This window comes from Entelurus aequoreus, linkage group LG06 (assembly GCF_033978785.1).
Source record: "Entelurus aequoreus isolate RoL-2023_Sb linkage group LG06, RoL_Eaeq_v1.1, whole genome shotgun sequence".
Lineage (NCBI taxonomy): Eukaryota > Metazoa > Chordata > Actinopteri > Syngnathiformes > Syngnathidae > Entelurus > Entelurus aequoreus.
The window spans coordinates 59,726,946-59,739,232 of NC_084736.1; the positions used below are offsets into that span (position 1 = coordinate 59,726,946).

At 45.3% G+C, this 12,287-nt stretch overlaps 1 protein-coding gene across 5 annotated transcripts in view; it reads left to right on the top strand.

Annotated features, from left to right (window-relative positions):
• Positions 1-12,287, top strand: part of ncs1b (neuronal calcium sensor 1b) — a 91,076-nt gene that overhangs the window by 59,558 nt on the left and 19,231 nt on the right. For all 5 annotated transcript variants that reach the window (XM_062051106.1, XM_062051108.1, XM_062051105.1 and 2 more), the window contains one exon: positions 11,306-11,444. In XM_062051106.1, coding sequence (XP_061907090.1) covers positions 11,306-11,444 — 139 coding nt within the window. The remainder of the gene's footprint in view (positions 1-11,305; positions 11,445-12,287) is intronic.

Consider the following 12,287-nt stretch of genomic DNA (forward strand, 5'->3'; position numbering starts at 1 on the left):
ATCCACCTCAACAAAAATGTTCCTAAATTTTTGTTTAGTACAGTAGCATCGCTAACCCAACAAGGGACTCCTCCCAGTAGCTCCACCCACTCAGCAGATGACTTTATGAATTTCTTTAATAAGAAAATTGAAGTCATTAGAAAAGAGATTAAAGACAATGCATCTCAGCTACAACTGGGTTCTATTAACACAAATACGACTGTATATACGACGGACACTGCCCTCCAAAATAGTTTCTCCCTCTTTGATGAAATAACATTGGAGGAATTGTTAAAATGTGTAAATGGGACAAAACAAACAACATGTTTACTTGACCCACTTCCTGGGAAACTTATCAAGGAGCTTTTTGTTTTATTAGGTCCATCAGTGTTAAATATTATAAACTTATCACTTTCCTCTGGTACTGTTCCCCTAGCATTCAAAAAAGCGGTTATTCATCCTCTACTCAAAAGACCTAACCTCGATCCTGACCTCATGATGAACTACCGGCCGGTGTCCCACCTTCCGTTTATCTCGAAAATCCTCGAAAAAATTGTCGCACAGCAGCTAAATGAACACTTAGCGTCTAACAATCTCTGTGAACCTTTTCAATCCGGTTTCAGGGCAAATCACTCTACGGAGACAGCCCTCGCAAAAATGACTAATGATCTATTGCTAACGATGGATTCTGATGTGTCATCTATATTGCTGCTTCTTGATCTTAGCGCCGCTTTCGATACTGTTGATCATAATATTTTATTAGAGCGTATCAAAACGCGTATTGGGATGACAGACTTAGCCTTGTCTTGGTTTAACTCTTATCTTACTGACAGGATGCAGTGTGTCTCCCATAACAATGTGACCTCGGACTATGTTAAGGTAATGTGCGGAGTTCCCCAGGGTTCGGTTCTTGGCCCTGCGCTCTTTAGTATTTACATGCTAACGCTAGGTGACATCATACGCAAATACGGTGTTAGCTTTCACTGTTATGCGGATGACACCCAACTCTACATGCCCCTAAAGCTGACCAACACGCCGGATTGTACTCAGCCGCTAACTTTTTGCAACTCAACGCTAAGAAAACGGAAATGCTGATTATCGGTCCTGCTCAACACCGACATCTATTTAATAATACCACCTTAACATTTGACAACCAAACAATTAAACAAGGCGACTCGGTAAAGAATCTGGGTATTATCTTCGACTCAACTCTCTCGTTTGAGTCACACATTAAGAGTGTTACTAAAACGGCCTTCTTTCAACTCCGTAATATCGCTAAAATTCGTTCCATTTTGTCCACAAACGATGCTGAGATCATTATCCATGCGTTCGTTACATCTCGTCTCGATTACTGTAACGTTTTATTATCGGGCCTCCCTATGTCTAGCATTAAAAGTTTACAGATGGTACAAAATGCGGCTGCTAGACTTTTGACAAAAACAAGAAAGTTTGATCATATTACGCCTATACTGGCTCACTTGCACTGGCTTCCTGTGCACCTAAGATGCGACTTTGCGGTTTTACTACTTATGTATAAAATACTACACGGTCAAGCTCCTGCCTATCTTGCCGATTGTATTGTACCATATGTCCCAGCAAGAAATCTGTGTTCAAAGAACTCCGGCTTATTAGTGATTCCCAGAGCCCCAAAAAAGTCTGCGGGCTATAGAGCGTTTTCTATTCGGGCTCCAATATTATGGAATGCCCTCCCGGTAAAAGTTAGAGATGCTACCTCAGTAGAAACGTTTAAGTCTCATCTTAAAACTCATTTGTATACTCTAGCCTTTAAATAGACTCCCTTTTTAGACCAGTTGATCTGCCGTTTCTTTTCTTTTCTTTTCGGCTCTGGTCCGGGGTGGACCGCTAGCCTGTTCATCGGATGGGGACATCTCTACGCTGCTGACCCGTCTCCACTCGGGATGGTTCCTGCTGGCCCCACCATGGACTGGACTTTCGCTGATGTGTTGGACTTTCACAATATTATGTCAGACCCACTCGACATCCATTGCTTTCGGTCTCCCCTAGAGGGGGGGGTTACCCACATATGCGGTCCTCTCCAAGGTTTCTCATAGTCATTCACATTGACGTCCCACTGGGGTGAGTTTTCCTTGCCCGTATGTGGGCTCTGTACCGAGGATGTCGTTGTGGCTTGTACAGCCCTTTGAGACACTTGTGATTTAGGGCTATATAAATAAATATTGATTGATTGATTGATTGATTAAACAAATTGCTAAAGATTCACCAACACAGGTGTCCAGAATACTGTGGAATTTTAAAATGAAAACAGAGCTTTTTGTATTGGATTCAATGGGCTCCAAATACTTCCGCTTCCACTGTTGACGTCACGCGCAAACGTCATCATATTGAAACGTTTTCAGCCGGAAGTTTGCCGGGAAATTTAAAATTGCACTTTATAAGTTAACCCGGCCATATTGGCATGTGTTGCAATGTTAAGATTTCATCATTGATATATAAACTACCAGACTGCGTGGTCGGTCGGTAGTAGTGGGTTTCAGTAGGCCTTTAAATTATGGGGGAAATAATGATTTGATGTAGTGCGATGTGTGAATCTCGTTCCTTACATGAGCAGTTAAGATCAGTCCAGAGAGACACGATATAAAACAAAAACACCCAGATAAAAAATTAATGTTTACAAATGTATTTGTCTTTAATTGAGTGAAATGATGTGCTACTGAAGCACACAAGTGTGTGCTGTCCTAATGGCCATGATACCCAGCCCTAGTTCCTTCAGCAAGAAGCTTAATAAGAATGTTGTCTCTCATTCTGAAGCTACAGTATATGCAAGAGCTCACACCATGCTGTTTCTGAGGATGGTTCTGAGAAAGGGGAGCGATCAGGCCAGTTAATTATCTTCAGATAACTAGTATCACTGTCACCAAGAAAACCATTATTCATCTTGCAGTGGCATCAAGGTACCGCTTAAAAAGGCACATATACGTGCGCGTGAAAATCAAATCTTCAACAATCTCCCAAATACTGATAATTTAGGATTGTTATTAAAGAACAAAACAAAAAATTAGGAAAAAAATACAATTAGAATTAATAATTTATAAGTTAATTTTAATCACCCTGTGGTTGAAACTGAATCAACAGTGTCTCTGCTGGTTGCAGCCAAGTAGTGCATAATAGTTTGCCTTAGTTGTCTCAGCATCCAAATAATCATCGATCAGTTCCATTAAAAAATGTGTAACTGTTGATTAGATTATTATGAATATCGTATTTGCGGATGTTGTTCTGTTGTTGTTTTTGTTGTCTCCATCTTAACCCCTCTTGTCCCCGCAATTTACCCCTGTGTCCTCCTTTTTTCTTCTTTCTATCCCCTCCTGCTCCGGTCCGGCTGTGCCAAACATTAAATAAATAAATGTATTAAAGGCCTACTGAAATGAAATTTTCTTATTTAAACGGAGATAGCAGGTTCATTCTTTGTGTCATACTTGATCATTTCGCTATATTGCCATATTTTTGCTGAAAGGATTTAGTAGAGAACATCGACGATAAAGTTCGCAACTTTTTGTCGCTGATAAAAAAGCCTTGCCTGTACCGGAAGTAGCGTGACGTCACAGGTTGTAGAGCTCCTCACATCTGCACATTGTTTACAATCATGGCCAGCCGCAGCGAGAGCGATTCGGACCGAGAAAGCGACGATTACCCCATTAATTTGAGCGAGGATGAAAGATTCGTGGGTGAGGAAAGTGAGAGTGAAGGATTAGAGGGCAGTGGAAGCGATTCAGATAGGGAAGATGCTGTGAGAGGCGGGTGGGACCTGATATTCAGCTGGGAATGACTAAAACAGTAAATAAACACAAGACATATATATACTCTATTAGCCACAACACAACCAGGCTTATATTTAATATGCCACAAATTAATCCACATAACAAACACCTCCCCCCTCCCATCCATATAACCTACCAATACAACTCAAACACCCGGACAACACACTCAATCCCACAGCCCAAAGTACCGTTCATCTCCGTAAAGTTCATACAGCACATATATTTCCCCAAAGTTACGTACGTGACATGCACATAGCGGCACGCATGTACGAGAAAGCGATCAAATGTTTGGAAGCCAAAGCTGCGTACTCACGGTAGCGCGTCTGCTATCCAACTCAATGTCCTCCTGGTTGTGTTGCTGCAGCCAGCCGCTAATACACCGATCCCACCTACAGCTTTATTCTTTGCTATCTTCATTGTTCATTAAACAAATTGCAAAAGATTCACCAACACAGATGTCCAGAATACTGTGGAATTTTGCGATGAAAACAGACGACTTAATAGCTGGCCACAATGCTGTCCCAATATGTCCGCACAATCTGTGACGTCACGCGCAAACGTCATCATACCGAGACGTTTTCAGCAGAATATTTTGCGGGAAATTTTAAATTGCACTTCACTAATCTAACCCGGCCGTATTGGCATGTGTTGCAATGTTAAGATTTCATCTGTTAGGATGTGGTGATGTGGATCCCAAGGATGCAGAGACGAGTTTGGGTTTTTTCAATTGTTCTTCCTCTTTATTTGGCGGAAGCACAAGGTAGCAAAACAAAACAATGGCGATGGTGGAAAACACAACACACCATGTAACAAACTACTGAGAGTAAAATAAAAACACAAAACTAAAGGCGCTAGACAAGGCTAGGAAAAATATACTTCATGAGAGAAGTGATAAAACAAGGTACCAAAATAAAACGCTAGACAAGGCTAGGATTAAACGGGCCAACCTGAGGTGAAAGGTTCGCGACTTAGTGAGTCCTCTTGCACGACCAACCGTTTGGTAGCAATGGCAAAGTTCCGGCGCTCACCGGCCGTCAGCAGCCAGTTAAAATAGGCTGCTGCTAATCAAGCTCAGGTGTGTGCTGCTGCCTTGCGTCAGCTGCACTCCATACTGTGGATGAGAGAGAGAGTGAACATGGTGCAGACAATAGAAATAGGCAAGGACATTTACAGATTACCACAGTACCCCCCCCTCAACGGACGCCTCCTGGCGGCCTACCTGGCTTGTCTGGGAATCGAACGTAAAAGTCCTTGATCAAGTCCTTGTCAATTATAAGCGATCTAGAAATCCATGACCGTTCCTCTGGGCCGTACCCCTCCCAGTCCACCAGGTATTGGAAACCCCTTCCCCTTCTTCTCACATCCAAGATGGTGTTTACAGTAAATGCTGGGTGACCATCAACCAGCCTGGGTGGAGGAGGCGGTACCTCCGGAGGGCTGAGTGGGCTGGATGAGACAGGCTTGATGCGGGACACGTGAAAAACAGGATGGCACTTGAGAGATCTAGGGAGATGGAGCTTGACTGCCACACGATTGATGATCTTGGCAATGGGGAATGGTCCAATGAACCTGGGAGCCAGTTTCCTAGATTCGGTGGCCAATGGTAGGTCCCGAGACGATAACCAGACCTTCTGTCCCAACTGGTAGTGTGGGGCTGGTGTGCGATGTCGGTTGGCTAAGGCCTGGTTCCTGGCCGATGTTCTTTTTAACGCAGCCCTGGTGTTGCGCCAAGCCTGGTGAGCCCGACGCAGGTGTGCCGTTACGGATGGTACGTCGGCATTGGGTTGGGTAGAAGGAAAAACTGGGGGTTGGAAACCATAGGCGACGTGAAATGGAGACAGACCGGTGGCGGAGCTAATGAGAGAGTTGTGAGCGTATTCTATCCAAGGGAGACTTTCAGACCAGGTTGCGGGTTGCTGATGACAAGTGCACCGGATGGCCGCCTCCAGGTCTTGGTTGGTCCGCTCGGTCTGTCCATTGCTCTGAGGGTGGTAGCCGGAGGATAGGCTAGGGGAGGCCCCCAGAGACTTGCAGAATGCTCTCCAGACGGCCGAGGAGAACTGTGGCCCTCTGTCGGATACAACATCAGTGGGGATGCCGTGCAGCCGGAAAGCGTGGAGCACTAATAATTGGGCTGTTTCAAGAGCAGACGGCAGCTTGGGGAGGGCTACGAAATGGGCCATCTTCGAGAACCGGTCCACAATGGTCAAAATGGTGTCGCTTCCCTCAGAGGGGGGCAGTCCTGTGACAAAATCCACAGCTATGTGTGACCACGGGCGGGAGGGGATGGGTAATGGGTGTAGCAGTCCTGCTGGAGCCTGGTGGGATGCCTTGTTCCGGGAGCAGACCCGACATGCTGCCACAAACGCCTTCGTATCTGCCAGAATGGATGGCCACCAAAAACGCTGGGAGAGGATAAAACTGGTGCGACGAATGCCTGGATGGCAAGCGATCTTCGACCCATGTGCCCAATCCAGAACGCTGGAACGGAGCCGAGGAACCACAAACAGCCGACCTGGTGGGCAGCCCCGCGGAGATGTGTCCGACTTCAGGGCCTCCAAGACCTGCCGCTCGATGTCCCACTGGAGTCCCCCAATGAAGTGGGTATGGGGAACAATAGGTTCAGGTGAGGAATCTTCCAAGGACGAAGAGTAGACACGGGACAGGGCATCGGGCTTCCCATTCTGAGAACCAGGTCGGAAAGTGATGATAAAGTTAAAACGGGTCAGAAATAGTGCCCACCTGGCCTGGCGAGGGTTCAGTCTCTGTGCGGTCCTTAAGTAGGACAGGTTCTTGTGGTCCGTGTAGACGATGAATGGTAGCTCCGCCCCTTCCAGCCAGTGTCTCCACTCCTGAAGGGCCAAGATGACCGCCAGAAGCTCCCTGTTGCCAATGTCATAATTCTTCTCGGCAGGGGATAGGCGACGAGAGAAGAAAGCACAGGGGTGCAACTTCTGGTCGCTGGTAGATTGCTGGGAGAGTACGGCCCCTACACCTGAATCAGAAGCGTCCACTTCAACAAAAAATTGGAGAGAACGGTCAGGGTAACAAAGCACAGGAGCTGACGTAAACAATCTTTTTAGCCTTAGGAACGCGGAATTAGCATCGGGTGTCCATTCAAACAGAACCTTAGTAGAAGTTAGCCTCGTAAGTGGCTCCGCGACGCGACTAAAATTGCGAATAAATCGCCGATAAAAATTAGAGAAGCCCAAGAATCTCTGGAGGTGCTTCTTGGACACCGGAGTGGGCCAGTCTACTACTGCTTTGACCTTAGCAGGGTCCGGTCTGAGTCTACCCTCCTCAATGATAAATCCTAAGAAGGGTATGGAAGATGAGTGAAACTCGCATTTTTCTGCCTTGACGAACAGTTTATTTTCGAGCAAACGTTGAAGGACTAACCGAACCTGCTGCACATGTTCGTCAAATGTCGAAGAATAAATTAATATGTCGTCCAGGTAAACGAAGAGAAACCGCCCTGTCATGTCCCGAAAAATATCATTAATGAAGCCCTGAAAAACGCCAGGTGCATTTGTAAGTCCAAACGGCATGACAAGATACTCAAAATGTCCGAGAGGAGTGTTGAATGCGGTCTTCCATTCATCCCCCTCTCGGATGCGAACTAGATGGTACGCGTTACGTAGATCGAGTTTAGTAAAAAACCTTGCGGACTGTAAGGGAGTAAATGCAGAATCAAGGAGAGGAAGAGGATACTTATTCTTGACAGTAATCAGATTAAGAGCGCGGTAGTCTATACAAGGCCGTAGGGACTTGTCCTTCTTTTCGACAAAAAAAAATCCGGCGGCTACTGGTGCGGTCGAGGGGCGAATGAGGCCCGCAGCTATTGAAGTGTTTATGTATTCCTCTAGTGCTTTGAGTTCGGTGTTCGACACCTTGTACAAACGGGTCGATGGTAAAGCCGCTCCGGCTAGCAAATCGATACCGCAATCGTAGGGTCGGTGGGGGGGAAGTGAGAGTGCTCTATCTTTGCTAAACACCGCTCTTAAGTCATGGTAGTTTTTGGGCACGTTTGTCAAGTCTATGTTCTCTACAACGGTGGTAGGTGGCGGTGTGTGAGATCCCGCTGCGGAACGGAGACAATGTAGGTGGCAGGTAACACTCCAATTAATAATGGCCGAACGAGGCCAGTCTATGCTCGGGTTATGCTTCTGTAACCAGGTTAACCCAAGAATGATGGGCGCGGACCGTGATGGCACAATCAAAAAAATTATTTTCTCACAATGATTTCCAGACAAGCGCAGGTTGAGTGGGAGTGTCTGGTGGGTTATGCTGGCTAATAAGCGCCCATCTAGAGAATACACCCTCTTGGGTACACACAGTTTTACAACAGGAATCTTATGGAGTCTCATGAACTCAAAATCCAAAAAGTTATCATCTGCTCCCGAGTCAATGAGAGCGCAAATGTCTATTTGTTGGTTAGGCCAAGAAAGAGTACCTTTTAGCTGCATTCTGCCTGCGGCCAACGAAGGAGAACGGCGACCTCTGGTGGACGTGTCCTCTGGCGAGTGAGGGCGCGCTCGTGGCCGTGCCGCGGGGCGTGGCAGTTCCTTGCAGCGGGAGATGAGGTGATCAGCGCCTCCACAGTATAGGCAGAGTTGGAGGCGAAAACGGCGTTCCCTCTCAGCGGTGGTGAGTCGACGGCCTCCCAGTTGCATTGGCTCGTCTATCTGCCATGAAGGAGAGGTGTCTTCGAGGACGAGTTGCTCCGTCTTGCAGATGGCGGGTCTAGCAGGCGCTGATTGGCTGCTAGGTGGGGCTTGTCTTCCCCGTCGGTCCCTCCTCTCCTCTAGTAGGCGGAAGTCGATTTGCACCGCCAGCTCAATAAGATCATCCAGGTTCGTCGGGAGTGACAGCGGGATCATCATATGACGAATTTCGTCCGCGAGACCCAGGAAGAAGGCGTCCAACAACGCCGAGGGACCCCAGTCACAGTCGGCCGCCATGGTGCGGAACTCGATCGCGTAATCCGCGACCCGTCGTGAACCCTGTTGCAGCCGGAAAAGGGATCTCGCTGCCTCTCTACCTGGGAGTCGTCGTTGGAATATTTGCTTCAAGGACTTGGAAAAGTTCGCGTATGTGGAGCTGGAGGTGGTCTGACGGTTCCATTCGGCAGTCGCCCAGGTGCCAGCGCGGCCAGACAGGTGAGAGATCACAAACGCTACTTTAGCCCGCTCAGAGGTGAAAGCGGACGCGTTTAGCTCAAAATGGAGTTCACACTGCGTCAGGAATTGTCTTACGTCTTCCTTTTCCCCGGAAAAACGTTCGGGTCGGGAAAGCCGTATATTGCTAGTACTAGCGGGTTGTGGAGGCTGGGTGGATGCCTGGTCAGGCACGGTGGTCGAGGTGGGTACGACGGTGGCTAACAGCATGTTGATTCGCTCCAACATGGCGTCTTGGCGCTCCGACATCCCCTGTAGACCTCGGCTCAGGTGGTCAAGCTGGTCCCCCTGCTGGTTGATCCTTTGAGCCTGGCCTTGCAATGCTCTCTTCCAGGAGTCTGTCTCTGCGGGTTCCATCGTTTTGGCCGGAACTTTCTGTTAGGATGTGGTGATGTGGATCCCAAGGATGCAGAGACGAGTTTGGGTTTTTTCAATTGTTCTTCCTCTTTATTTGGCGGAAGCACAAGGTAGCAAAACAAAACAATGGCGATGGTGGAAAACACAACACACCATGTAACAAACTACTGAGAGTAAAATAAAAACACAAAACTAAAGGCGCTAGACAAGGCTAGGAAAAATATACTTCATGAGAGAAGTGATAAAACAAGGTACCAAAATAAAACGCTAGACAAGGCTAGGATTAAACGGGCCAACCTGAGGTGAAAGGTTCGCGACTTAGTGAGTCCTCTTGCACGACCAACCGTTTGGTAGCAATGGCAAAGTTCCGGCGCTCACCGGCCGTCAGCAGCCAGTTAAAATAGGCTGCTGCTAATCAAGCTCAGGTGTGTGCTGCTGCCTTGCGTCAGCTGCACTCCATACTGTGGATGAGAGAGAGAGTGAACATGGTGCAGACAATAGAAATAGGCAAGGACATTTACAGATTACCACATCATCATTGATATATAAACTATCAGACTGCGTGGTCGGTAGTAGTGGGTTTCAGTAGGCCTTTAAAGTCAAACACAAATAAGGCAACAAGTGACATATCCTATGCTTCTCTTTTGTAATGTAAATCCCTACAGCAGATATGGGCATCTACATCAACAATATGATTTGCCTGAGTGGCTGGACAGGACTTCCATCCATCCATCCATTTTCTACCCCTTGTCCCTTTCGGGGTCATGGGGATTGCGGAACCTATGTGAAATAAAATAAAAAATATATTTACATTTCAAATCCTATATAGGGTATAATAATATAATATGTCATAAAATATATATATATAAAACTGTCTAAATCTAATGCAAAACATTCCAATATATATAACTTGTCTTGTATCTTGTTCATGATAAACCAAATTAGGAGGACTATTGCACAAGTGCAAATTACTGTATAATTCATTGTGACTTATGAAATACTATTTCACACTCTTCTAAAGCTTAAAGGAACCACTCTAATGTATGCACCAGTGTGTTTATCAATGCATGCTTTCTTCTGCCTGCCAGATATAATATTATAATGTTGGGTTAACTGACTGAGGAATTCAGGTGAAGTGCCTTGGCCTGAAAAATATGATACGGATTATATATTTTGCACTCTGAATCCCAATTCAGTTGTATATTCTGTCTGCATAATAGTGAGACACGCTTTCATTTCCTGGCATTTCAAAGAAAATGGCATGGTGCTCTCTCCTCTTGAACTTCAAGCGGCAGTCCTTAAAGCGCCTCCCTCTTGTCAGTGACTGCATGGCGCTTGCTTCATTATCTCCAGAGCAGATTAAAGGTAGTTTAACAGAAGTGTGAAGCTAACAGATGTACTCTGCATCAGAGCACTCCTCCTCCAGCAATGCTCCCCTGTGAAAACTCGGGCAAGTTTTGTCAATGATCAAATGCAAAGGCTTACTTGAATGCATTTTCTAACTACAGTATTGTGAGTGTTATTATTGCCACTTTTTTTTTTTTATCACGGTTTACGTCACCACTCTCTTGTTTTCTCCCTATCAGTTAATGTTTAGACTTATTTCTTCATGGAGCTGTACTAGGAAACTGCCCACCTTTGAGTGACATGACTTGAAATTGCTGATGAATAGTGTCTACATTTAGTTTAATAGACATTAAGTCGCTCTCCAGAGGCAAGGGGGAAGCCCTCTGAATTATCTATAAGCTGTGCATTTGATCAAAAGAAGACGAGAAAGTAATTTGATTAGAGCGAATCACTCAGGGCTTGCTATTGGATTACGGCGATTTTGTTATCTGTGAATGAGACAAATGGCCTTGCATTCACTTTTTTTTTTTTTTTCAAACGCATCCTTACAATGTCCCCAGTGCAGACGTACAGACTTTATCGTGATTGTGTTAACTTGAGTCTTTAATTCTACATTCCCTTTACGTGATGTGTTTGTTGTCCCGACAGGTACAAAGGCTTCATTAAAGATTGTCCCAGTGGCCAGCTTGATTCTGTGGGCTTTCAGAAGATATACAAGCAGTTCTTTCCTTTTGGAGATCCCACAAAGTTTGCCTCTTTCGTGTTCAACGTGTTTGATGAAAACAAGGTTTGTAATGTGCACTTTCTAATATTATATTCAAGGAAACCCTTACAGTTGTGACTGGAGATGTGCCGAGTAATCAGCCATCGATCAGTATCGGCCGATTTCCGAGAAAAATATGTGATCGACCTTTGCCGATTCATGCCGATACGGCTTATATATTATTTATTTTTGGTCTCTCGGCTGACAGTGGCAGCTAGCAGCTACATGTTTATCCCAATACACAGTGTGGAACAACTCCCCTTAGTTAATAATCATTACCTCCATTGCGGCAGATAAACTGCATTTTTTTAGTTAATCATTATCAAATAACTTTATCACTGGAGGACAAGCCTAAACATGTTACACACCGAGTGTGAGTAAGCCAGTAACAGCCATGCTAATCGCTAAGCTAGCTACTAAGCTATCTTAAAACAACACAAGAAAAAAGTGCTTAGTAAACTTTAAGAAGTCTAGATGCAACCGCGTTGCAACAGAAAGTAACCAGTATGAATGAACCTTAAAACATTACAAAAACCCAAAGAATATGGGGGTCATTACATCCTTGCAAATAAACTACAATACATATTAAAATAGATCAATCCCAACGTTATTAGATCATTTATGGTTGGATATTCAGCCAGGAAATCCCAATTTCTGACTTGCCCTTATTAGCCAAATTCTTCGAAAACACAACTGTTTTAAAAGTATTAATATACGCACTACCTTAACAGCTTGGTGGGAATAAAAAAATAAATAAAAATGGGTCCCTGCCAAATTAAGCCTATTTGGAATAATCCTGATTTTCTGTTAAACTAGAAACCATAGAACTTTCCAACATGGCACGATAAGGGAGTCAGATGCCTTGAA